The 26,344-nt window shown below is 53.0% G+C and overlaps 2 protein-coding genes across 4 annotated transcripts in view; both read left to right on the forward strand.

Moving 5' to 3' along the window:
• LOC135256024 (huntingtin-like) overlaps positions 1-18,590 on the forward strand; it is a 39,367-nt gene extending 20,777 nt beyond the window's left edge. Inside the window, exons 35-68 of the mRNA XM_064337896.1 lie at positions 100-244; positions 434-570; positions 830-946; positions 1,326-1,448; positions 1,699-1,952; positions 2,304-2,446; positions 2,581-2,806; positions 2,913-3,054; positions 3,808-3,977; positions 4,220-4,406; positions 4,661-4,737; positions 4,881-5,019; positions 5,348-5,470; positions 5,674-5,893; positions 5,979-6,124; positions 6,626-6,803; positions 6,948-7,049; positions 7,372-7,556; positions 7,668-7,794; positions 7,939-8,042; positions 8,147-8,301; positions 8,588-8,711; positions 9,206-9,304; positions 9,443-9,573; positions 9,683-9,815; positions 10,482-10,637; positions 11,166-11,177; positions 11,542-11,615; positions 12,127-12,241; positions 12,668-12,881; positions 13,166-13,271; positions 14,189-14,351; positions 14,779-14,939; positions 15,603-18,590. Coding sequence (XP_064193966.1) covers positions 100-244; positions 434-570; positions 830-946; positions 1,326-1,448; positions 1,699-1,952; positions 2,304-2,446; positions 2,581-2,806; positions 2,913-3,054; positions 3,808-3,977; positions 4,220-4,406; positions 4,661-4,737; positions 4,881-5,019; positions 5,348-5,470; positions 5,674-5,893; positions 5,979-6,124; positions 6,626-6,803; positions 6,948-7,049; positions 7,372-7,556; positions 7,668-7,794; positions 7,939-8,042; positions 8,147-8,301; positions 8,588-8,711; positions 9,206-9,304; positions 9,443-9,573; positions 9,683-9,815; positions 10,482-10,637; positions 11,166-11,177; positions 11,542-11,615; positions 12,127-12,241; positions 12,668-12,881; positions 13,166-13,271; positions 14,189-14,351; positions 14,779-14,939; positions 15,603-15,816 — 4,902 coding nt within the window. The 3' untranslated portion in view covers positions 15,817-18,590. The remainder of the gene's footprint in view (positions 1-99; positions 245-433; positions 571-829; positions 947-1,325; positions 1,449-1,698; positions 1,953-2,303; positions 2,447-2,580; positions 2,807-2,912; positions 3,055-3,807; positions 3,978-4,219; positions 4,407-4,660; positions 4,738-4,880; positions 5,020-5,347; positions 5,471-5,673; positions 5,894-5,978; positions 6,125-6,625; positions 6,804-6,947; positions 7,050-7,371; positions 7,557-7,667; positions 7,795-7,938; positions 8,043-8,146; positions 8,302-8,587; positions 8,712-9,205; positions 9,305-9,442; positions 9,574-9,682; positions 9,816-10,481; positions 10,638-11,165; positions 11,178-11,541; positions 11,616-12,126; positions 12,242-12,667; positions 12,882-13,165; positions 13,272-14,188; positions 14,352-14,778; positions 14,940-15,602) is intronic.
• Positions 18,591-20,619: 2,029 nt separating this feature from the next.
• Positions 20,620-26,344, forward strand: part of LOC135254425 (regulator of G-protein signaling 12-like) — a 46,814-nt gene continuing 41,089 nt past the window's right edge. For 2 of the 3 annotated variants that reach the window (XM_064334548.1, XM_064334550.1), the window contains exons 1-2: positions 20,620-20,760; positions 22,843-24,921. In XM_064334548.1, coding sequence (XP_064190618.1) covers positions 23,005-24,921 — 1,917 coding nt within the window. In that variant the 5' untranslated portion in view covers positions 20,620-20,760; positions 22,843-23,004. Of the gene's footprint in view, positions 20,761-21,156; positions 21,648-22,842; positions 24,922-26,344 lie in introns of those variants that run through there. The other variant, XM_064334549.1, reaches the window with a different exon arrangement.

Below are 26,344 nucleotides of genomic sequence, written 5' to 3' on the forward strand. Positions count from 1 at the left end.
TGTGACCCCAGGACCTTGGGTACTGAACAGTTTGGTTTGCGCTGTGGCGTTTCGAGACGCTCCCTAAACGGGCGCTCTGTGTCGCCGCCCTGCAGGGAGTCGAAGGCCATCATCCCCAGCATCTTCTTCTTCCTGGTGCTGCTGTCGTACGAGCGCTACCACTCCAAGCAGATCATCAGCATCCCCAAGATCATGCAGCTGTGCGACGGCATCATGGCCAGCGGCCGGAAGGCTGTCACTCATGGTAGGCCCCGCCCACCTCGTGCGGAGATTGGTCGGTTTATCCTGTGCTGTGTGCGATTGGTCCGTTTATCCTTCGTTGTGTGATGATTTGTAGGTTCTCCTGCCCTGTGTGTGATTGGTTGGTTTATCCTGCCCTGTGTGTGATTGGTCAGTTTATCCTGCCCTGTGTGTGATTGGCTGTGTCCCTCAGCGATCCCGGCCCTGCAGCCAATCGTGCACGACCTGTTCGTGCTGCGGGGCTCCAACAAGGCGGACGCCGGCCGCGAGCTGGAGACCCAGAAGGAGGTGGTGGTGTCCATGCTGCTGCGGCTCATCCAACATCACCAGGTACACCACCGCCACACTGGTTTCAGGGAGAATAGAGACTGCCTCCCCTCTCCCTGGCTGGTCTCTGGGTGAACAGTGGGACTCTGGGATAGTATTGTGATGCTAATGTTAACTTACAGCACGATGGAGTACTTGGTTGGTTTGAAATGTGACACATGATGTCCATCTGTGTGTGTGTGCACATGTTCGTGCATGTGTTTGTGTGTGTGCGCGTATGTGCGTGTGTGTGTGTTTGTGTACATGCGTGTGCTTGCTGCAGGTGCTGCAGATGTTCATCCTGGTGCTGCAGCAGTGTCACAAGGAGAACGAGGACAAGTGGAAGAGGCTGTCCCGCCAGATCGCTGACATCATCCTGCCCATGATCGCCAAGCAACAGGTGAGTCCTCCTCTCCTGCTATGAGCTCTACTACCACGTCCTAGTATGTTAGCACATGTTAGCACGGGAGCTAAAGGCTGATAGCACGTTAGCATGTGGGCTAAAGGCTGATAGCATGTTAGCACGGGAGCTAAAGGCTAATAGCACGTTAGCACAGGAGGTTTCTAAAGGCTGCTAGCTTGTTAGCACAGGGGCTAAAGACTGATAGCATGTTAGCACAGGAGGTTTCTTAAGGCTGATAGCATGTTAGCACAGGGGCTAAAAGCTGATAGCATGTTAGCACAGGCGCTAAGGGCTGATAGCACGTTAGCTTTCTGCTAAACGCTGAGGTGAACTGAAGGCTGTTGTGACAGTGGTGTCATACTCGCCTGTGCTGCAGATGCTCCTGGACTCCCATGAGGCCCTGGGGGTGCTGAACACCCTGTTTGAGACGGTGGCCCCCTCCTCCCTGCGCCCCGTGGACATGCTGCTGAAAAGCATGTTCGTCACGCCCATCACCATGGTGAGCCCCACCCCCACACTCCATTGACCACTCCCATTAACCCCTTTCCTATCCTAAACTTTCCCCTCCCCTCTTCTCACTTCCACTAGCCCCTCCAGTCCCGCATTCTGTGTCCCAGCTGTGAGTGGGGTCTGGGTGGGGTCTGTGGGTAACTCAGGTGGGGTCTGCGGGTGACTGGGTGGGGCCTGTGGGTAACTCAGGTGGGGTCTGCGGGTGACTCAGGTCCCTGTCCCCCCCCCCTCTCTCCCAGGCGTCGGTGGGGATGGTGCAGCTGTGGGCCTCTGGGATTTTGGCCGTGCTCAGAGTGCTCATCTCCCAGTCCACGGAGGACATTGTCCTGTCCCGCGTGCAGGAGCTCTCCCTGTCCCCGCTCCTCCTCTCCTGTCAGACCGTCCAGAGGCTCCGGGGGGGCGGGCCTCACACTCCCCCTGCTGAGGAGGAGGAGAAGGAGGAGGAAGGGGAGGGGGAACCGCCCCGTCACCTGCCCGAGGAAGCCTTCTCCAGGTGCGCCAGTCAACCACCGCTAGAGCCAGTTCTTAGCTGAACATTCTAATGCTGATGTCACAATCACTGCTGGTTACTGAAAGCAGTGGAGTTCTAGAACACTGACTTAGAATTTTTTTAAAACATTCCAGAAAACCTACTGTTCAAAGGGTTAAATGTATAATAGGTAAATGTAGGTAAACCGAGCACTAGGTACACTTTAGTGGTAGGAAGATGGTGAGCGTTGTTGGGCTGAATGGCCTGTTCTCGTCATTATGTTATGTTAATGAATTGAGCTGTAGCCCACCAGCGCCCCCTGGTGGGCTGGGGCTCTGCGCTGTTGGGGGCTGAGACTCTGGGCGTGGCCCACAGGTTCCTGCTCCAGCTGGTGGGGGTTCTGCTGGAGGACATCGCCACCAAGAGGGTGAAGCTGGACCTGAGCGCAGAGCAGCACACCTTCTACTGCCAGCAGCTCGGAACCCTTCTCATGTGCCTCATCCATGTCTTTAAATCAGGTTAGCGCCCCCTACTGGCCTGTCTCATTCACATCTTTAAATCAAGTAAACGTGTCAGTCATGCTTCCACAGGTGTGTCTCATTCCCGGCTTGTCGATCTGCCATTTTCACATTTTTTTCATGGTTTTTTCCAGGCATGTTCCGGCGGATCACGGCGGCCGCCACCAGGCTGCTGAAGGCGGAGGGTGGCGAGGCTGGCGGGGGGGGCGGGGGCACCTTCTACACCCTGGAGGGGCTGAACTGCATGGTGCAGTCCCTCATCACCACCCACCCCTCCCTGGTGCTGCTCTGGTGCCAGCTCCTCCTGGTCATCGACTACACCAACTACACCTGGTGGTCCGAGGTGCACCAGACGCCCAGGTAGGGCCCCGCACGTTTCGGATGGGGGTGCTCGTTGATGGGGGCGCTGTTTGGGAGGAGCCCCGGGTAAGCTGCTCGTTGATGGGGGGGTTCGCTCTGTCCCCAGGAGGCACAGCCTGTCCCGTACCAAGCTGCTGAGCCCCCACCCCTCCACAGACGGCGAGGAGGAGCGGCCGGAGGCCAGGCTGGCCGTGTGCAACCAGGAGATCGTCCACCGGGGGGCGCTCATCCTCTTCTGCGACTACGTGGTGAGCTCAGGGGTCCCTCTGGGGTCCCTCTGGGGTCTATCAGGGGTCCCTCCGGAGTTCGAGCGACTAACGCACACGAAGGGCAGTTTGGTTAGGAATCATTTACCCCATGCAGTTCCCATCCTAAACCTGCCCCTTTCCTTTCTGACCCGTTCTATTAGCCCCCCTTCTACTGCCCCTACAGCCTCCCCCTGCTTTGGGCCTAAGGACACATATAGATGAGAGTAGCTGATTCAGCCCTTCTAGGTGTGCTAATCGCCTGCTTGCCGGAGCAGATCCAGCACGTTTGCAGGCGTGGGCTTGAATCCCCCGAGGATCTCTGCCTGTACTCTGACCTGGCAGGCTGCTCTATGCATTCACTCTGTTTAAAATAGATCCTCATATCTGTGAGGAATTCCCTGTGGGCTCTTTCACCTGTACCCTGTGGTTCTACAGACAGGTCCCAATCTGAATAGCCTTTGGATGTTCATGTTATTCACTTCTTAAAAATTTCAAATCCTTGATCAATTCCTCCCTTAGTCTCCTCTGAAGACTTTAGTCAAAATTAACCTCTGTGATTCTGTTAGATAATAAGACCCAGTGAATGTGTTTATTTGGACATAAATAAGCATGAAAATAAGGCCTTATAAGTGCCTTTGATTTGGGGCACTTGGAACTTCAAAATAAACATTTCTGTTGACAAAATGACATCAGGCTGTAATTAGCTGCAGTTCATTGAGTTCAGTGAGCTTCCTGTTCCTGTCCTGCTCGCAGTGCCAGAACCTGCACGATTCCGAGCACCTCACCTGGCTCATCGTCAACCACGTGCGCGACCTGATCAACCTGTCCCATGAGCCTCCAGTGCAGGACTTCATCAGCGCCATCCACCGGAACTCTGCCGCCAGCGGCCTGTTCATCCAGGCCATCCAATCATGCAGCCTGCCATGGAACCCTCCCTCCTCCCCTTCAGCCCCCGCCTCTCGCTCTCTCCTCTCTCCCTTCCTCTTCTCTCTCCCCTCTCTCTCTCTCTCTCTCTGTCCTTATCCCTCCATCTCTCCTGCCATGTACGGTATGGAGCCCTGTGGAATGACTGTGTGCAGTAGTAGTGTTGTGTTATGGGGTGTGTGTGTACCTGTACACAGGTGTACAGTAGCACAGTGTTAAGTGAAGGGGTGTGTTCCTGTACCTGTGCACAGCCCACCATGCTGAAGAACACGCTGCAGTGTCTGGAGGGGATCCACCTCAGCCAGTCGGGGGCGCTGTTGATGCTGTACATGGACAAGCTGATCAGCACGCCGTTCCGCGTGCTGGCGCGCATGGTGGACACGCTGGCCTGCAGGAGGGTGGAGATGCTGCTGGCCGAGACGCTGCAGGTAGGGGGCGCTGTGTCACACACACACACACACACACACACACACGCTCTTACACACACGCACACACATACACACACACACACACACACACACACACGCTCTTACACACACACGCACACACATACATGCTCTTACACACACACACGCTGGCCTGCAGGAGGGTGGAGATGCTACTCGCTGAGGCGCTGCCTATCTCACTCTCTCTCTCTCTCTCTCTTTGTCACACACTTCCTTTTTCTCCTCTTCTCCTCCAGAACAGCACAGCTCAGCTGCCAGTGGAGGAACTGGACCGGATTCAGGAGCACCTCCAGAACACTGGCCTGGCTCAGAGGTACGGTCTGCGGCTGTGTCTCCCGCCTGCGCACACCCCCCCACCCCCCCGCACACACGGAAGGTTCCGGAAACGCTCGCCCTGCGCCCTCGCGGACCGCACCGCCCGTCACACGTGTCCCTTCTGCCCCCCGTGTCCCTCAGGCACCAGAGGCTGTACTCCCTGCTGGACAGGTTCAGGGCTTCCGTTGCCGAGGATACGTGTAGCCCCTCCCCTCCCATCACCCCACACCCCCTGGATGGGGATCCTCCTCCCGCCCCAGAGACCGTCGTGGCCAATAAGGTAAGAGCTGAGCCCTGCCCCCCCCCCCAATCATTAAATGGTGTTAAATAAAGAAGCAAATTCACCATTCAATTAAAGTGTACTTTCTATTTTTCGGTTATGTGATAATTTGTCAGTAGCACAGTGGTAGCAGCACATGGAGCCTTGTGTGTGTGTGTGTATGTCATTGTGTGTGTGTTAATGTTGTGTATGTGTGCGTGCGCAGGACTGGTTTGTACTGCTGGTGTTTATGTTAATGTGTGTGTGAGTGTGGTGGTTGTAGTTGGTGTGTGGGTGTTGTGTGTAAGTGTTGTGTTCTGAGTTAATGAGTGTGTGTGTGCACACGCAGGACTGGTTTGTGCTGCTGGTGAAGTCTCAGTGTTTCCTGCGCACCGACGCCGCCCTGCTGGAGACCACAGACCTGCTGACCAAACTGCCCCAGAGTGACCTCGCCTCCATCATGGCTTCAGCGGTACGGCGCGCGTGTTAGTGATGCGTTTCCTGCTTTAGTAATGCGTTTCCTGCTTTGGTGATGCGTTTCCTGTTTTAGTAATGCTGCGTACGGCCTCGCTGGGCTGGGAGTGCTGTAATGGGTTGGTGATGTAATGGTAATGGGTGTGGTTGGTGATGTAATGGGTTGGTGATGTAATGATAATGGTAGGTTTATTCCCTCAGGAGTTTAACCTGAGCCTGCTGTCCCCGTGCCTGACTGTGGGGGCTCAGCGTCTGTCCCGTGGACAGGGGGGCGTGTTTCTGGAGACGTCCCTGCAGGCCATGCTGGACCGCCTCTCCGGCCTCCTGCAGCTCCTGCCCGTCCCGCACCAGCCCTTCCTGCCCCCCTCCGACCCCGGCCCCACCCCCTCCGCCTACTGGGACAAGCTCGCCGACGTCTACGGTGAGCCTGCGGAACCACGAGGCCCCGCCTCCTTCCCCACACGTCAAAAACTAATCTGATTGGCTCCCTTTCTCTCTCTCTGCAGGAGAGCCAGGTTTGTACCAGACGGTGGTGAGTCTGTGCAGAGCCCTGGGGCAGTACCTGCTGGCCCTCCCCACGCTGCCCCTATCCATGCAGATTCCTCGAGAGAAGGAGGCCCTGATCACCAGGTTCACCACGCTGGCCCTGGAGGTGAGCGCTCGTGCAGGCTAACCGCTAACCGGCTAACAGCTAAAGGGCTAACGACTAACCGGCTAACAGCTAAAGGGCTAACCGGCTAAAGGGCTAACAGCTAACTGGCTATATAAGTTTTATTTTTTTATTTTCTTCCCAATCACAGTTTGAATGAGAAGGAAAAAAGTGGCATTTATTTGTAAGTCAAAGTGAACAACAAACTGTGTGTGTGGGTGTGTGTTTTACTCGCAGTGAGTAAAAACAGGGCAGTCTGAGTGGTTAGAGTGCAGTGCAGTGCATTGTGGGTAAAAGCTGTGTGTTGTGGTCTCTTTTCTCCAGGCAGTGATGTGGTGTGTCCTACAGGACCAGGTGTAGAGTGCAGTGCATTGTGGGTAAAAGCTGTGTGTGTTGTGGTCCCTCTCCTCCAGGCGGTGACGTGGTGTGTCCTGCAGGACCAGCGTAGAGTGCAGTGCAGTGCATTGTGGGTAAAAGCTGTGTGTTGTGGTCTCTCTCCTCCAGGCGGTGACGTGGTGTGTCCTGCAGGACCAGGCGCTGCTCAGTCTGGACCTGCAGGCGGTTCTGTGCTGCTGCTGCCTGGCGCTGCAGCAGACTCCCCTCTGGAACCTTCTGTCCTCCGTGCCGTACGCGAGCCGCACCTGCTCGCTCGTCCAGTGCGTGCGGCTGCTCGTCTGCGCAGGTCAGCCACGCCCGCCGCCAGCCGGGCTGCACGCGCTCCTTACAGCTGTGACTGTTCGATCAGTGGCAGACTGGTTCTCAGTTCTAGGGTTCTAAGGTTCTAGGGTCCTGAGGTTCCCATGGTAATGTGACTGTGTTCCCTCAGTGGCTGTGGAGCCCGGAGACCAGCTCCTGAGGCCCTCCCGGAGGAGGTCGGCCCGGGACGGAGGCGCAGAGGAGGACCAGGTGGACACGCCTTCAAAAGACAGTGAGTCCCGCCCCCTTACAGCCCCTCCTGGAGTCCTGCTCCCTGTAAGGTTTCTTCTGATTGGTCACCCTCTAAATGATCACTCCACTAAGTGGAAATGTCATCTCACTTCCACAATAAACATGGTTTCTAAATGACTAGTGTAAAGTTCTCCTGTGGAGGGTAGTATAAGAACTGTTGTGTTCAGGATTTAGAAACCTTAAATGTTATAAAGCAGTAAAGTGCCTGATTATAATTATTTCTTGGTAGTTTTTGGTCTCTGTGTGTGTGCACCTGTTTGTGTGTCTCACCCTCTGCTGTTGACGTGCTCTGTGTGTGTCAGATCTGTGTGTGAAGAGGGCTTGTGAGGTCATGTCTGAGCTGGTGGAGAGTCTTCAGAGCGTCCTGGCGGTGGGGCACCCCAGGAACAGCAGGGTCCCCCACTTCCTCACCCCCACCCTGCGCAACATCATCATCAGCCTGGCCAGGCTGCCCCTGGTCAACAGCTACGCAAGAGTGCCCCCGCTGGTAAGAGTGGGAAGTGTGTGTGTGCGTGTGTGTGTGTGTGTGTGCGTGCAGGTGTGTGTGTGTGCATGTGCATGTGCGTGCGTTCCTAATGCTCCTGTGTGCGGCCCGCAGGTCTGGAAGTTGGGCTGGTCCCCCAGGCTAAGTGGAGAGCTGGGCACGGTGTTGCCGGAGATCCCTGTGGAGTTCCTGCAGGAGAAGGAAGTCTTCAGGGAGTTCCTGTACCGCATCAACATCCTGGGTATGGGAAACAGGAAATGGGAAGTGTCTAGCACTCAAAAGACAATATTGAATCATAGTGTCCCGCCATCACAACTTTAGGATCAGACTTGGTTGATCTGACAGATGTTGACAGATAATGTTGACCTCTGTGTGCTGTGTGCAGGGTGGAGCAGCCGGACGCAGTTCGAGGAAACCTGGGCAACGCTGCTGGGAGTGCTGGTCACTCAGCCAATCAACACGGACCAGGAAGAGGAGAGCCACCCGGAGGTGAGGCCACGCCCCTTTGAGAATGTATCATGGTAAAGCTACATGCGCAGTGTTGCGTGTGTACCGCGCGTCTGTGACGCGATGCGCCGTGTTGCCCGCGGCAGGAGGACCTGGAGCGGACGCAGATCAACGTCCTGGCGGTGCAGGCCATCACGTCGCTGGTGCTGAGCGCCATGACGCTCCCCGTGGCGGGAAACCCGGCGGTCAGCTGCCCGGAGCAGCAGCCGCGCAACAAGGCCCTCAAAGCGCTGGACACGCGGTAAATACGCCCTGCTGGGATAGTACATCTACTGAGAACCCTATGTGCTGTGTTGTGATTGGCTGGGCCATTGTGGCTGTGCTGTGATTGACCAGGCACCCTGTGTGCTGTGACTGGCTGCGCCATTGTGTGCTGTCATTGGCCAGACACCCTGTGTGCTGTGCTGTGATTGGCCGGGCCATTGTGTGCTGTGATTGGCAAGGCCCTTGCGTGCTTTGCTGTGATTGGCTGAGCTTTTGCGTGCAGAAGGTTGTGAGTAAAATGGCTGCCGCTCTGTTGCTCTGAGGTTCGGGAGGAAGCTGCACGTGATTCGTGGCATCGTGGAGCAAGAGATCCAGGCCATGGTGTCAAAGAGGGACACACGCAGCCACCTCAGCCTGGGACCCGTGCCCTCCCTCTCGCTTCTGCAGGTACCCCCTCGCCCCTCTCCCTCTGTCCAATCAGGCAGTGGGGCTGTACTGACTCTGGCCCCCCTCTCTCCCTCTGTCCAATCAGCTCTCTCCCTCTGTCCAATCAAGCAGGGGCGTTGATTGCTCCTCTCCTCTGTCCAATCGCTTCCCTCTGTCAACGGCAGTGGCGACTGACTGCCTCTCCCTCTGTCCAATCAGGCAGTGGGGCTGTATTGACCATATTTAAATGATTGTGTTTGTGATATTCTGGTATATATGAGTGCTGGTGATCTAGTGATTATCTTGTCTGTCACAGAGCTGTTTCAGTACAGGTGTATGAGGGACCAGTGAGAGGGGTGATGTGTGAGTGTGTTAGTGTTGATATTGGAGTGTTAAAGGCTGTTAAAATACAGGTAATATGAGTGTGAGGGCAGGTGAGAGAGAATATCAGTGCTGATGAGGTCACTGTATGACATCACTATGCAGTATGTACTGCGCTGCTGCTGTAATGTCAGGGGGCGTGTCTTTCAGGAGTGCTCATCAGCCACGAGAAGCTGCTCCTCCAGATCAACACGGAGAGGGAGATGGGCAACATGGACTACAAACTGGGACAGGTGAGAGCGTCGCATGGCGAGGCCCGGGGGCTTGTGCGGTCGTGTGTCATTGTGTCTGACACTGTCTGATGTCCGCTGCACTCGCAGTCCTGTATGAGTGTGAAGTCTGAGCCTCGGTCCTCCGTCTCCCGGCAACAGGTCTCCATCCACTCGGTGTGGCTGGCCAATAGCATCATTCCCCAGAGGGAAGAGGCCTGGGACGAGGAAGAGGAGGATGAGACTGACAACCCCGGAATGGGGTCACCCCCCACCTCCCCCTCCAACTCCAGGTGAGTCTCGCTTTCTCCCTCCCACTCTCCCTCTCCCACCCTCTCTCTCTCTCTCTCTCTCTCTCTCTCTCTCTCTCTTTCTCCCTGACGCTCTCTCCCCCCCTCTCAGAAAGCACCGTGCGGGGGTGGATGTGCACTCCTGCTCCCAGTTCCTGCTGGAGCTGTACAGCCAGTGGATCCTGCCTGGCAGCCCCAACAGCCGCAAGAGTCCGGTGGTCCTGATCAGCGAGGTGGTGCGCTCGGTGAGTGTGCCGCCCGTACCGCCAGTCTGAGCCGTAGCCATGGTCGCGCTCGCAATCTGAGCCCGTACCGCCAGTCTGACGACGCGTTGAGCCGTACGCCAGTCTGAGCTAGCCAATCTGCGGCCCTTCACAGACCGGAACCACAGTCAAAGTGTTCATTTTATTCTGTTCCCTCCCTCCACAAACAGGAACCAGAGTCAATTACATACACAGGAAGCAGAGTCAGTGTGTTGCACTCATTGTGTCCCCCCCCCCTTGCACATACAGGAAGCAGAGCCAGTGTCACACATTGGTTCCCTGATACACAGGAAGCAGAGCCAGTGTGTCACACGCATTGTGTTCCCCCCTTGCATACACAGGAAGCGGAGCCAGTGTGTCACGCTCATTGTGTTCCCCCCTTGCATACACAGGAAGCAGAGCCAGTGTGTCACGCTCATTGTATTCCCCCCTTGCATACACAGGAAGCGGAGCCAGTGTGTTGCACTCATTGCGTTCCCCCCTTGCATACACAGGAAGCAGAGCCGGTGTGTCACACTTACAGGAAGCAGAGCCAGTGTGTCACGCTCATTGTGTTCCCCCCTTGCATACACAGGAAGCAGAGCCAGTGTGTCACGCTCATTGTGTTCCCCCTTTCCAAGCGGAGCTGTTGTTTGGTCTCTCCTGCAGCTGCTGGCCGTGTCGGACCTGTTCACGGAGCGGAGCCAGTTTGAGATGATGTTCCACACGCTGTCCGAGCTGCAGAAGGTCCACCCGGCCGAGGACGAGATCCTCCACCAGTACCTGGTCCCTGCGGTCTGCAAGGCTGCCGCCGTCCTGGGAATGGTGAGAGGGTAACCGTGACAACCATCGCCAAAGTTCCGACTGGGCTGCCACGTGACTGAAGTGCATGATTTATGTTGAATGATTTTATTGATGTTTTCGCAGGAGTGACGGCGGCATTTTGGATGCTAGTGGCAGTTCTGATGCTTTATTGGCAGTATTGATCTGTGTGTTGATCAGTCAATGGTGACACCAAACTGACCCCCCCCCCCGTGGCTAATTATAACCTCAGCAGCTCAGTGTACTGCGAGCCCCAGGGGGGGTTATGTCTGTTTTTTATTCACTGAGCAAACAGCTTAATCTGGAGAAAATATTGCAGCTACCTACTGCATGTATGTTAGTATGGACTTAATCATACTTTTGTGTTTCTATCATGTCACAACTTGCGTTCTTTTATTTTTTTACATCAACCTGCATAGGGATGAAAATGAGCCCTAAATGGCTCGATCTGGCACATTTCGCATTGTGTTTATTAATGAGCATTGCTCCTGTTTTTAAATGAATAAAGTTAAACGGGTCATTGTCTCTCAGGACAGGGTGGTGGTTAGGGTTAGGGTTAGATGAATAAAGTTAACCGTGTGATGGTCTCTCAGGACAGGGGTGGTTGGCGTGAAGACCGTGTGAGGCTCACTGGTGAGTACGCGCTGAACAGTTACGCGATGGCCCAGGACGGGCGCTGGGCAGGGGGGTCCTGAGTCCGGAGTGGTGACTGGTTGGAGGAAAACAGCCAGACAGCTGATCCCTCACCATCAGCGAGTAACCTGCTGCACACACCCTGCCATCCGCTCGCGCACTGAGTCGTACCCATGCACACTGCTGGAAACTGCGCACCGTCAGCCTGATCTGACACCATCACACACCTGCTGACCAACCTGCGCACCGTCGCACAGTGAGTCTGTAACACACACACACTCACTCACTCACACACACACACACACTCACACGCACACACCTGCTGACCAACCTGCGCACCGTCGCACAGTGAGTCTGTAACACGCACACACACGCACACACACACGCACACACACACTCACACCTCACACACCTCCTCACCAACCTCGCACCCTCAGCACAGTACTCCTCAACACACACACACACACACTCACACTCCGGCCCCTTTTGGTGAGCCTGCTGGCTGATCAGACGGTAATGTCGGGTGAGAGGTGCCCGTCAGCGCCCCCCTCCCCTGCTGCCCACCTCTCTGAAAATAAACACTGCTGATCAGTCTGATTGAGAGGCGGGCGGCGGGCGTCTGTCCAGGGCTATTCACTAAGGCGTGTTAATGAGCGCTAAGCGCTAAGGGCTTCCTGAACAAGCTGTATGTATGGGTTTCATATCAGTATCTATGATACAGTATTTTATAGCGTAATAAAAGCTTTTATGGTAGTTTATGACAGGAATCATATTTTATGCTGTGAAAGTTTGTGGTGATGGACTGTGTGGGTGTGTGTGTGTATGTGTGTGTGCCTCTGTGTGTGTGTGTTTATTGCAGCTGCGTCAGTCTGCACAACCAGCACCACATCCTGGTCATGTGTGCGGCGGCCTTCTACCTGATGGAGAACTACTCGCTGGACGTGGGGTCAGAGTTCACTGCCAGCATCATCCAGGTGAGGGCGGAGTCAGGGGAAGGGGGCGGGGCTCGCTAGGCCAGGGGCCGGTTTAGCACTGGCCCTCTCTGTCACCCTCACGCTAGGAGCCGCCATCTTTGGAAAGGAGAGCTGAAGGCATCCGGAGGTTTCCGCCCAGTGAGGCGTGGCACGGAACCTTCCGGAACTCTGACTCATGCAGCACGACACATGTGGCACACGGCGTCTGTGTCACGCCTACCTCGCCTGTCTCATGCCAACGCCGCTACGTCGCGCGCGAGCGTGGCCGCTGCCGCAGTCTGAGTCAGCCGCAGTTATTTTGGGCTTGAGGAGGAGTTTAACCGGCACCAACTGTTTCTGAAAAAGAGGAATAAGAGAATAAGATCCCAGCAGCCGAGGCGTGGAATGTCACATTAACCGTTTCCCTCCTCCCCCCCTCCCCCGCAGGTGTGCGCAGTGATGGTATTGGCCAGTGAAGAGGCCACGCCCTCGGGGGTGTACCACTGTGTGCTGCGGGGCCTGGAGCGCCTCCTGCTGTCCGAGCAGCTGTGCCGTCTGGACGGGGAGGCGCTGGTCAAGCTGAGCGTGGACCGGGTCAACATGCCCAGCCCCCACCGAGCCATGGCCGCCCTGGGGCTGATGCTGACCTGCATGTACACAGGTAACCTCACAAACACACACACGCACACACACGCACGCACGCACATACACGCGCACGCACGCATACACACACACACACACACACTCGCACACGCACACGCACACACACACACACACGCACACACACACACGCGCGCACGCACACACATACGCACGCGCGCACACACGCGCACACACACACACGCACACACACAGGGGCTGATGCTCACCTGCATGTACACAGGTAACCAGAGCCCTCCCTCCTCACCTGTGCACAGGTTCATAGGTGTTCTGTCTCTTCCTCAGGTAAGGAGAAATGCAGCCCCAGCCGGACGGCCGACGCAGACACTGCGGCCCCCGACACAGAGTCCGTCATCGTGGCCATGGAGAGAGTCTCTGTGCTGTTCGACAGGTACACGCGTCTCTGTGCTGTTTGACAGGTACACGCGTCTCTGTGCAGTTTGACAGGTACACGCGTCTCTGTGCTGTTTGACAGGTACATGCGTCTCTGTGCTGTTCGACAGGTACACAAGTCGCTGTGCTGTTTGACAGGTACACGCGTGTCTGTGCTGTTTGACAGGTACACGCGTCTCTGTGCTGTTTGACAGGCACACGCGTGTCTGTGCTGTTTGAAAGTTACACGCGTGTCTGTGCTGTTCGACAGGTACACGCGTGTCTGTGCTGTTCGACAGGTATACGCGTCTCTGTGCTGTTCGACAGGTACACGCGTGTCTGTGCTGTTTGACAGGTACACGCGTCTCTGTGCTGTTTGACAGGTACACGCGTCTCTGTGCTGTTTGACAGGTACACGCGTCTCTGTGCTGTTCGACAGGTACACGCGTCTCTGTGCTGTTCGACAGGTACACGCGTCCCTGTGCTGTTTGACAGGTACACGCGTCTCTGTGCTGTTTGACAGGTACACGCGTCTCTGTGCTGTTCGACAGGTACACGCGTCTCTGTGCTGTTCGACAGGTACACGTGTCTCTGTGCTGTTCGACAGGCACACGCGTCTCTGTGCTGTTCGACAGGTACACGTGTCTCTGTGCTGTTCGACAGGCACACGCGTCTCTGTGCTGTTCGACAGGCACACGCGTCTGCCCTCTCCTGTAGGGGCCCTGTCAAACATGCTGATATCAGCCTGTTCAAAGAGACACTGTGATTAGTCCAAATCCAGAGCATGTGATGCTGTTTATCCAATCATTGAATGCTTCACATGGCTTACCCTGTACTACATGCTTAGTGACGCATCATGCACAGTGACCAGCGCAGGTTCTATCAGCGATGGCTCGCCTGCTGAATTTGTGCGCTGGCGATGCGCTGCTCTTCCAGGATACGGAAGGGCTTCCCCTTCGAGGCGCGGGTGGTCTCCAGGATCCTGCCCCAGTTCCTGGACGACTTCTTCCCTCCACAGGATGTGATGAACAAGGTCATCGGGGAGTTCCTGTCCAACCAGCAGCCTTATCCCCAGTTCATGGCCACCGTGGTCTACAAGGTGAGTGGCTTAGCGACAGACGGATATCATTAAACTAGTCAACGGATGATTGGCTGCCTCTGATCGGCTGTCTCTGATTGGCTGTCTTCAGCTTCTTGGGTCTGTATTCACATGTAATTGTGTACTGGACATCCTGTGAATAAAAGCAGAATGTGGCCCCTGAGTGAGAGGCGGCTGGAGGACTCGGGTGAGAGCAGGAGGGAGCTGAGTCTGGCCCTCCACTCTTCTGCCCCTTCATGTTAGGGCCGTTGGTTTGCTGCTTTGACCTGCTCTGCACAGCAGCTTCCCCGCTGGGGCGATACGGGTTCGATTCGCTGGGGCTGGAGTCGCTCTCCGGGGCAGACCGCGTAGGGCGCAGGTTTCAGGCGTGTTTCGGCGGGAAGGCGTGTCAGCGCCCGCGTGACTCCGCCCCCCCTCTCTAACCCAGGTGTTCCAGACGCTGCACGCTACGGGACAGTCCTCCATGGTGCGGGACTGGGTCCTGCTCTCCCTCTCCAACTTCACCCAGAGGACCCCCGTCGCCATGGCGATGTGGAGCCTGTCCTGCTTCTTCGTCAGCGCCTCCACCAGCCAATGGATCTCTGCACTGTATCCTCCCCAAAAACACCCATACACCAATACACCCATACTGCACTGTATCCTCCCCAAAACACCCATACCCATACTGCACTGTATCCTCCCCAAAAACACCCATACAACCATACACCCATACTGCACTGTATCCTCCCCAAAAACACCCATATACCAATACACCCATACTGCACTGTATCCTCCCCAAAAACACCCATACACCAATACACCCATACTGCACTGTATCCTCCCCAAAAACACCCATACACCAATACACCCATACTGCACTGTATCCTCCCCAAAAACACCCATACCCATACACCAATACACCCATACTGCACTGTATCCTCCCCAGAAACACCCATACCCATACACCCATACACCCATACTGCTCTACACTCCCTCAATACACCATGGAGCAGGGATGACCAACCATTTCTGGAGATCTGCCATCCTGTAGGTGTTTACTCCAACCCTGACAGGGCACACCTCATTCAACAGCCAGAGATCGCACTGAGCTGCTAATAGAATCAAGGGGGGCAGATTAGGGTTAAAATGAAAACCTACAGGAGGGTAGATCTCCAGGAACAGGGTGTGGCATGCCGGATATAGAGGGTGTAGCTGTGCTTCAGAGGGACACTGGTGTCAGCCTGTACCTCCCTTAACCCCCTTCACCCCCAGCCTGCCCCATGTGATCAGCCGAATGGGCAAGTCGGACGTGGTGGACGTCAACCTCTTCTGCCTGGTGGGCTTGGACTTCTACCGGCACCAGATCGACGAGGAGCTGGACCGCCGGTCCTTCCAGTCGGTGTTCGAGGTGGTGGCCTCGCCGGGGGGGCCATACCACCGGCTGCTCTGCTGCCTGCAGGGCGTTCCCCGGGTCACCTCGTTCTGACCGAGTGCCCTGTGGACAGACAGACGGACAGAGGGAGAGACAGAGAGAGAGGGAGGGCGTGAAAGCCAGAGAAACGCAGGCTGACTGACTGACTGACTGACTGACTGACGGACGGACGGACAGACTGACGGACTGACTGACGGACGGACGGACGGACTGACTGACGGACGGACAGACTGACGGAGAGATTCAGCCACACGGACCGAGCGACTCTCTGCTCCCTCCGGGCTCTTCCTGCTCGCTGAACCACAGACGGAAGATAAAACTGGAGCGCGAGAGCGTGCTCACGCATTTCCCCCCGAGGGAACACTGAAGCCATGTCACAGAGACAGAGGATGTTCTATATTTAAAGAATTAAGGAAAATAATTCTATTTTTTTGGTGCTTTTTTTTTGTTACAGAAGACTGAAAAGATTGTAAAATGATAAAGGGCTGTCCACAGGAAGGACTAAAACCCTGTTTGATAGAGTCAATTTGAGATTTTTAATTCCATTTTACCCTTCAATGTTGAGAGTATGAGAACAAGGAAAGCAGAGGTTAAATATTCCTCTCCAAATAAAATGCTTACAGTATGTGGCCATATTGATGGCTGAGAACGCCACAGGCAAGAGGAACAGTCACAGTTGGCATGTTTCAGTTTCTACATTCCCTACACGTTATTTGGCATTATGTATATTTGTATCTGAACAAAAACAAGCAAGTTTGTTATTTTTAATTTCTCTGTATGATCATGCTCGGGATGTGTGATGCGATGGTACTGCCTGGATGCATCTCTGAATGATTTATCTTTACGATTACGATTTAGTGCAAAATGCACTGGTGTGAAACACACTGCGCATGCTGTTCTGGGTCTAAGAGCAGAAAATCAGTACTGGAATGAGTAAAAACAGAGTTTCTGAATGTTTCCCCCTTTTCCAAACTGCACATGATCATGAGTGCCGGAGTTTGCACCTTCTCTGTGTCGTCTGAAATGTCCTCATTAGAACCCTAACTGTCCACGATAATCAGTAATTAAACTACTGAACTGGTACAGCATCGCTTGTGCTTAAACCGCGGCTACACAGGTGAGCGTATGTCCCCATTTAAAATGGATGTTTTAATGGGTGGTGCTTAGCTGTAAATACACGTCTTACACGGAGACTGAATGTTTTCATATAATGCACCTGAAGCATGCTACACCTTGCTTTTAAATGAAATTTTAAATGTATGATTTTTCTTTTGTTTTTATGTTGCGTTGGGCAGACTTATCCGAGACTGCTGATGCGGGGGGGCGCGGGACGTGGTTGCCATGGGAACATAGTCCTGGGGTGGCAGCAAAATCTGTTCAGCCCTTTTTTTGCATTTTTCTGATCTTTAATTCACATTTCCTTCTTTCAGCAACGTGGAAACACCCCACATTCATCTCAGTGACCAAATTCAGCCCGTTTGCATTTAGACGTGAGGTTCACATGGATAAAAAGTCTTAAGACAGCTTTGTGTGTCACCCTGAAGATCTAATCACTAATCACCGAATGCTCGTCATTATGAGCACCTCGTGGGATTGGTTAATTTTACTGTGAGGAGTGATGTAACGGGTTTGTCTGACTCGTAGTATGAGTCAGTGTGCTGCCTTAATGCAGTAAGTGGGAGGATAAGCAGTCCTACGTCGTTGCTGGTTTTCAAGAATCATGTAACTTAGGTTACCGAGTGAAGAATAGGCTGGTGCTCATACCCCTGGGTCACTTCTTGAGAGAGGCCAGGTTCTGGTTACAGGAACCTCTCCATATCCTTACTTAGCAGTTTACCGCATTTGCAAGCAATCGTGCCGAAAAATGTTTTTCCTCTCAGAAGATTTTCCTTTATTATTAGGTTATTAGATTTTTTATGAATTTGACTAGATGTTGCACCTGCAGGATTATTTTTGTATTCCGGGCACGTCAGTGTGCCTCTTCCTCTCCTGCTGGATCCATTGATCAGCTGACCTCATGTCACGGTGAAAAGTGTTCAGACATTCCCATAATTCCTTGCTTCAGGGAAGATGGAGGGATTGGTGGATTTGGTACTGCTCAGGTTCAGATGGTAGTCTTTTTTTGGGGTGGGGTGGGGGGTGGGGTGCAGGGTGGGTGGAATTTTATACATTATTTTTTTTATTTGTCAGTCCATTCATATTTAAGTTTTTGTATTTGATCAAATGGGCAGGGAGTCCCGGTGTGCTCTGGTCAGGTATACCTCAGGTGTGCTCTGGTCAGGTGTGCCTCAGGTGTGCTCTGGTCAGGTATACCTCAGGTGTGCTCTGGTCAGGTGTGCCTCAGGTGTGCTCTGGTCAGGTATACCTCAGGTGTGCTCTGGTCAGGTGTGCCTCAGGTGTGCTCTGGTCAGGTATACCTCAGGTGTGCTCTGGTCAGGTGTGCCTCAGGTGTGCTCTGGTCAGGTATATCTCAGTCAGGTATGCTCTGGTCAGGTGTGCCTCAGGTGTGCTCTGGTCAGGTATATCTCAGTCAGGTATGCTCTGGTCAGGTGTGCCTCAGGTGTGCTCTGGCCAGGTGTGCCACACACACACTCACACACACACTGGCAGGTGTGTTAACGGGAGCGCTGGCTCGTCTGTATGTGCAGTCTGGGCGGGGTCTGCTGCTCAATGAGGATGCAGCTCCTGAGCCCCCCTACAGGACCCCGCTGTCCCTCCGCTTTCTTACTGCAAGAAAAGACTGGATATAATTAACTATGTCTTATTTTAATTCTGTAAGTGACTGGAAAATATCATGTCAAAAAAATAATAAAGTGTTTTAAAGAATACGGATATGTGGTATAAATTTCTGTTAGCGTAAGCTCTTTTGTGCTAACGCAGTTCACTGAAACTAACTTGTGGTGAGGACTGTACAGCCTGATATAGGCCATGCATGGCTTCAGTATGGCTGATGAATACATCAAATTGAAACACAACTTTAGCTGAAATTGACAGACTGAAAGATTTTTGGTGAAAAATGGTAGATGATCGAACAACTGGACAGTCTTAATTAGTTTAATTGCTTGTTTTGGATCTTTTACCTCCATTGTGTTTCTCTTTCTTTTTAATGCTGCAGTGCTGTATGAACTCCATTTGTCGGTTGCATCTCTTTGTAAAATCCTCATAAATCTTTAAATGTCTCCTCTGGCCAGAAATGAGTTTCACAGTTCTTGTCCATCTTAACCGTATCATGTATTTCTCAGTTGCACCCTGGGTAAGAGTGGAGGTGGTATTAATTACGGTTCCCTTATCCAGGGCAAAAAGCACGCAGCTTTCCTTACTACAGCAAACATATATAATATCAAGTTGAATTCAGTCTGTTTAATGCTTTAAGGTGTAAAATAACAAATAGTCAATTAGAATGTTGTAACATGTAACATTCTAATGCTGATGAAACAATCACTGCTGGTAACTGAAAGGAGTGGAGTTCTAGAACTCTGACTTAGAAATTTGGAGAGAAAAAAATCCAAAAAACTTGCTCGTCAAGGAGCTAAAATACTGATTTAGATCTGGCTCTGTTAAAAGCATGCTGAGTACTGGGGGCAGTCCAATTTTTTTGTTATGGTGATACTCTAAAATGTAAAGGCTTGGTTATAAAATAATAAATGCATGATTGAAAGAATGTCAACAATAAACAAAGAACCTGGAAAGACTCAATAGGCCAGAATGTCCACCACTGGAATGCCAAGAACATTGGGATTCCGTATTGGAATTAATATGCGTGCGTTTACATGTATGAAAAATTGGAAGAACATATTCTACTGAGGAACTGCAAGTTGTACCAAAAAAAAAGACAAGAAAAAACATAAATAAGCATTGACAATAATGGGTTAACAAAATACAGCCATGGGATAGCCCTGCTAAGGGGAGGGATGGGATAGGTCAAGTTATCACATGACCTACTCTGTAAATCCCCCCGCAGTCTTCCAGCAGGAAAATTAAGTGTACTGGGACAGGGAATTGCCCTGTTACCCAGGCGACTGTATTTCAGAGGAAGCCTAGACTTCTTCCAAGGCCTCTGGACCCTGCACAAATCGCAATCCCAGTAGAACAAGCCATCTGAATCTGATCCAGAGGCCATTCCTTGGTCCCTGGCCACACCCAACTGGGATACTTCCCAGAGCACAAAGACTTCTGGGAGAAGTGATCTCTACAAGGGAAGGTACTTCGCTTTCAAACTCCCACCAAATGCTGTAAATGTATTAAACAAAATAGCCAGTTCTCTGTGCTTTACATTGAATGGTATATCCCTGAACCAGAAATTCCATCACCCAAACTCTGCTGTTTGCAGCCTGATGGTGATGACAGAACTCAGTTTATATTTGTGGATGAAGGGCTGCTTTTTTGAGAATGTTTTATTTAGTTTCCCTGTTTTAACTCAAACTTTAAATTGTCAGTTGTGGAAACGTTTTTGTTTTACAAGGGAACTTGGAAACAGCAATGCTTGCAATTTAAACAAAACTCCCTTCCACCTCTTCATTGCAAAGTAATCCGTGTGATGAATTAAGCTGCAGGTGACGTGAAACAAAGTTTGAAGCTAACACTACTGAAAACCATGGCAGTCAAACTAGGTATTGTTCAGTCGTGTTATTTCGCAGTGGCTGATTGGCATATATAAAGCGATTTAAAACGGCTTCGCGCCGCATTATCAAGGTTGGTGATAGAGGGGTTGCAAATAAGGTACATAAATGAGGTATTTCTGCCTCTTGAAATCGAATTATATACCTTGCACACACACCACGAGTGTGTGACTGTCAAAGTTAGTAAAACAAAGATGCAAACGGGTAAATTCAACGAATCCTGCTGTATCCCAGTCTATTTTTGGGAGTCATTTTACAATGGCCAGAGTCACGTGGTTGTCCGTGTAACCGTTGCTCTGTTTTTTGTTTACTTACCCTGCCGAGATGCCTCGCTTTGGGAGAGACCATGCGTTCGGACTGGACAGCGCTGACGTTTACTGTAAGATCGGTAGATTTCTAAATCAATTAATCCTGTTCAATTGCTTTGTTTTGTGAGCGAGTAAACTTGTTTACAAGTAAAGTTTCAAGCCCTAACATAGCTGTTAAATTAACCTTATTCGGCTACAAACTCGAATTGGTTAGTAACGTTATAGCTAGTCTAATGATAGTCTATTCCCTTTATTTTAATTAGTTGCCGATAGCTAGCCTATATATATATATATATATATATATATATATATATATATATATATATATATACAAATTGATGTAACGTTTAACTTCAAAGCAATGTTGACTAACAATTTGGCTACGGTTATGTAACAAACTAGGTTTCAAAACTTTAAAATTAATGAAAAAATAAACGTAGTCTACATGCGGAAAGAATGAGATTAAATTAGGCAGTTGAGTGCTAGCCAGTTGACTTGCTCGCGCTGTGTTTTCAAATTCTGTGAAAACGGTTAGACTAACCGAACATTTTCAACGCTTGGCTGAACAGTTTGCAGAAATGTTGGGGTTATCCAGGTGACAACCCCAATTTATTATAGCCAGCTAACGCTAGCTAGCAAGCAAGCTAACTAAAACACCTGTGGAATACGTTTCACAGTCGTTCTAACTGTGACAGCTAGTGTGGTCAATTTCATATGGCAAACAATAACATTTCGGAGTATGTTGAATGTGATCGACAACTTGTACGGCGAATGAAAGTCTTAAAGGTTTTGCGGTGTCATGGTTACAGTAGGTTGACATTCCAAGGGAAAGTAGAGGCGGGGCAAGATAGCCGACAAGGTTGGGTGAATTTTCCGGTGTTTGCTAGGTTAGGGGAGAAAAGGAAAAAAGTTTACTAAATGCTATGAGACGTTTGTGGTGCTGGACAACTTGGCAGATGTGAGTACCAATGTAATTATATGGATATGTGTGGTCAAGTTTACTTGTAGAATGAAACCGCGGTTTCACGGTCATTTCTTATCTAGATCTAACTTACCTAAGTTTCTAATGCTTGCTTAAAGCCGTTGGTCTGTTCATGTTCCGTTCGAGCTAAAGTAATATTAGAGTGATGTGAGAGTAGTTATAATGGGCAAATAACCTATTTGTTTTTGTCAACTTAGCTAGGACAGAAATTTTGTCTCGTGCCTCCTACTAGCAATTGGTGGACGTCGGTACACTATGGATCTTTGAATAAAATATTGTTAATATGTTGCTAAATATAACACTGTGCTAGTTAGTTATCAATTTGCACATCTTACGACAAATCAGTAACAATTTGCCTTTGCATTATTTATTGTCATCTAGTAGTTAATAGTTAGGCTAATGTTACCTGTGTCACTGTAGACAATTTTCTAGGAGGGTAGCTATCTAAGTTGTTTGCCTAGTTGCCTAGTTCGTGTTAATGTTACCGCGCACCTGTTTAGACTAAAGTTAGCGGTATGTCATTACCTGTCCGAAGGTGCGCTAAAGCGCGTCATATTTGAAATGCACGTCGTTTGCCATTGGAGCATACGGGTGCGATTCCACCCGGAACTGGTGTGGTTGTGACGTTTTTAATGGATAATAAAAACTTATTTTTTCCTCATCTAGTAGTTAGGGTTGCAAAATGTCTGAAATATTCAGGGGTGGAAACCTTCCACGGGAATTAAGAGGAATTTGCGGGAATATATGGGAATTAACGAGAATAAAAGGGAAATGTGGGGGTTATGTGCAGAGGCTGCATTTACCATGTCATATGCATGTAGAAACATAAACCTTTTACCTTATCATACGCAGACATAATTGCGAAACCTAGTAATAGAAATCAACTATTTAGTATTGAGTTGAACTTCAATTAAATGAGTTTACTTTTTATATGGGATTATTTCACTGAGCAACAAAAATCAGGAATGTTGAATAATATATTCCCTCTGATAGGAGAATGCACTGTGTGTATGCAGAGGGTTGCATTGCATTTGATCTCCCATTCCTATCATGTAGCTGAATTTCTGTGCATGTAGGCTGTACGACCCTGCAGCCGTGTTTACCATAAACACTGTTTCGATTAAAATCTTCTGTCTGGCATCGGGTGTAAACCTGCTCTTTCTTTTTAAAGGTGCTCTTGGGAAGCCCTGCTGATGACACGCAGATGATTTTGCCGCCGTGGTGTTGGTGGTAAGCAGCGATATCGCCCCTGTGAGACATTTAGCCTCCCTGCTCTGCATTTCTGGAGTCCTTGGCAAAAACGAAGTGGGGGGGGTGGGCAAGGGGGGGTGAAATGTTCCGACGGGCCGACACGGCGAAGCGGCGCGTGAACCCGCCCCCGGCGGCGCGGGGGAGGGGCGCGGAGGTGGCGCGGGGGCGGAGCGTGGAGCTGGCGCGGGGGCGGGGCGGGTACGGCTTCACGCTGTCGGGTCAGGCCCCCTGCGTGCTCAGCAGCGTGCTCAGAGCCAGCCCCGGCCGCCGCGCGGGCCTGAGACCCGGAGACCGCGTCCTGAGCGTGAACCAGACCGACGTGTCCCGGGCCTCGCACGCCGACGTGGTGGAGCTGGTGGGCCGCTGCCACGGCGTCCTGCGGCTGGTGGTCGCCCCCGGCGACGGCCCGCCGGACTCCTGCTCCAGCGACGAGGAGCTGGGGTCGCCCCCGAGCAGAGCCGCCCGCCTCCGGCCCAAGACGGACGCCAGGACGCTGGGCATCAGCAGGGCGGAGAGGGTGGTGGCCGACATGCAGGCCGGGGGCATTTTCGGCATGATGCTGGAGAGCGCCGCTCACCCCCCCGCTGCCGCCGCTAAACCGCGACCGCGGTCTGAGCCGGACTTCCACCGCGCGCGGAGCGGCAGCGCCAGGAGCTACCGCGACTCGCTGGAGGAGGAGGCGGCGGCCGGAGTCCTGAACGGCGACTCGGTGTTGGCGGGCGCGTTCGGGAGCCCCTGGCGGGGCGACTGTGCGCCGGACGTGCCGGACGTGGGCATGGTCGTGGGCTACCTGGGCTCCATCGAGCTGGCGTCGGCGGGGGCCAGCCTGGAGAGTGCCAGCCTGCAGGCCATCCGCGGCTGCATGCGGCGCCTGCGGGCCGAGCAGCGCGTCCACGCCCTGGTGATGATGAGGATCGCGCGCGACGGCGTGCGGCTCTGCAGCGACCGCGGCGGCGTCCTCGCCACCTACCCCGCCGACAAGCTGGCCTTCAGCGCCGTCTGCCCCGACGACCGCCGCTTCTTCGGCCTGGTCACCATGCAGGCGGCCGACGGGCGTGGCCCGGGGCGGGAGGAGGAGGGGCGTGGCCCGGCGCGGCAGGAGGAGGAGGAGGGGGGCCTCAGGACGTCCTGCCATGTCTTCACCGTGGACCCCGAGCTGTGCCACCACACAGCCCACCAGGGCGTGGCCCGCCGCTTCGGTTTCGCCTGCACCCCCGACCCCGACACCGGCGGCTGCCTGGAGTTCCCCCCGACCTCGCAGCCCGTGCTGCAGTTCGTGTCGGTGCTGTACCGGGACATGGGCGAGTCCATCGAGGGCGTGCGGGCGCGGGCCTTTCTGGACGGGGACCTGGACGCCCAGCTGAACCACAGCACCAGCAGCAACAGCGACAGCGGCATCGGCCACTTCCTGCCCGAGGAGAAGAGCGGCCGGGTCCTCCTGGTGGACCTGGGGGCCGGCCCGAACCGGCACGCCCCCGGCGGACCGCGGGAAAACCCCGCGGCGGGGCCCCCCCACAACGGCTACCGCTACGACCCGGACGCCAAGCGCCACCCCCTGGAGCCGCCGCCCCCCTACCCCGATCCGTCTGCGCTCGGCGGCAGAGCACCCGGCCCCCCCAGGACAGAGCCCCCGCCCCCGGCCCCGCCCCCTCGGGCTCATCCCTCGCGCGGGAAGAAGGCGGGCGGGGCCGAGGCTGGCCACAGCGGTGGCGGGCAGCGCTGGCTCCCGGTGCACGTCCTCAGAGACTGGCGCCGTGGGCGGGGCAGCGACCGGGACTCCTGCGCGGAGTCCACCGATGGCTGGTCCAGCGCCAACTGCAGCACCCTGCCCCCCCCCATGAGCAAGATCCCCGCGGACCGGTACCGCGCGGCGGGGGAGCCGGCCCAGCCTCCCCGGCCCGGCGCGCAGAAGGACGAGTGGGCCAGGAAGCTGTTCGGGGCGGACCGGGCCTTCAGAGAGAGGCTCCAGGGGAAGCACGGCAGGGATGCCGAGAAGAAGGTAGGAGAAATAAAACTGTTCAACTCTTTCTGTCTCCTTGACTTTCTCATGTCTGCTGCTCAAGCCTTCTGCTGGAGAGTTTGAAATTAAACGGGCTTTCTCTTGTCCTCTGCTAACACTTTCTGCTGGCTGATGGAGCTTGCATGACACACACAGGACTTTTCTCACACCGCAGTGTGTGTGTGTGTATTGGAGGGAAACTCTAACTCGGTAAAAACAAGCTTCCAGCTCCACATGTGTGTCCTTGAATAGCTATATTCATGAATAAAACAATTCTTGTTCGTAATGTAACTGAAGCATCAAAAGTTTCACTATTTTAGAAGTTAAAATGAGTGTGAAATGTGGCACCTCCATTTTAGGTGACTTTTTGAGTAATAGCGTTCCGTTCCGTTAGCAGTACAGATCGCGGCGGCGGTGCGTGCGCTTGTTGCCAGGGCAACGCGCGGAGCGGCAGCGTCGTGCCTGCTTAGCCGTAGGGGCCGGTGGGAGTGTGCCGGCTCGTGCCCTGCATTTGAACTCCAGCGTGTGCCTTTGACTTCGTGACTGGCGGCTCCATTCCAGCGCGCTGGCTAGCGTAGCATGCGGTTTAGCTACCGCAAGCTACAAAGCGTAATTGTGAAGGACTGGACTCTCATTCTCCAGCCACAAACACATCATTCATTATTAAACGGTAAGTCATCTGTACACACTGTCTAAAAGGCAACTGTCCTCTTGTTTCTTTTCTTGCTTTCTTTTAATTTCTTCCCTGTATTTCTCACAGGATCTTTTCATTTTTTTATGTGGTGTAACTAATTTCAAACGTGACCCCTTTCAATCAGATTTTTTGTGTAACTTGGTTAGTTCTCAAACTAAATGATTAGATTCTTTCCCTCCTCCTGTCCTCTCTCAGTATGCTGAAAAATGAGCATAATCCGCATGTAAGGTCTGGAAAGGAAGAATTAGCCTAAACCTTGGCATCCTGTCAGGAGCTGGATTATTTACTTATTTGGAGTAAATATTTCATTTACTGAATTGTGCTGTTTGTGGATCAGTGATTTCCTGTTTTCAGAAAAGGTCAGTCTGTTTGAAAAGAGCCCAGAAAGTTCTGTTTTAAATGGAAGCGGTTACTCTCGGAGCGGCGGCATCGCGCCTCCTCCGTCTGTCAGCCTCCCTCGCCGCGCCGCGAGATCAAACACCGTTGCCATGGATACTTCCCCCGTCTCAGAGGTCAGCTCTTAACACTTCAAAGATGACAGCGGAGCGGAGGGAACGCAGGCGTGCATCATCACATACTTAACACAGAGAGCATGCCACTTCATCACATACTCAACACACACAGCGTGCCACTTCACCACATACTCAACACACACAGCGTACCACTTCATCACATACTCAACACACACAGCGTACCACTTCATCACATACTCAACACACACAGCGTACC

The sequence above is a fragment of the Anguilla rostrata genome, chromosome 5 (assembly GCF_018555375.3).
Source record: "Anguilla rostrata isolate EN2019 chromosome 5, ASM1855537v3, whole genome shotgun sequence".
Lineage (NCBI taxonomy): Eukaryota > Metazoa > Chordata > Actinopteri > Anguilliformes > Anguillidae > Anguilla > Anguilla rostrata.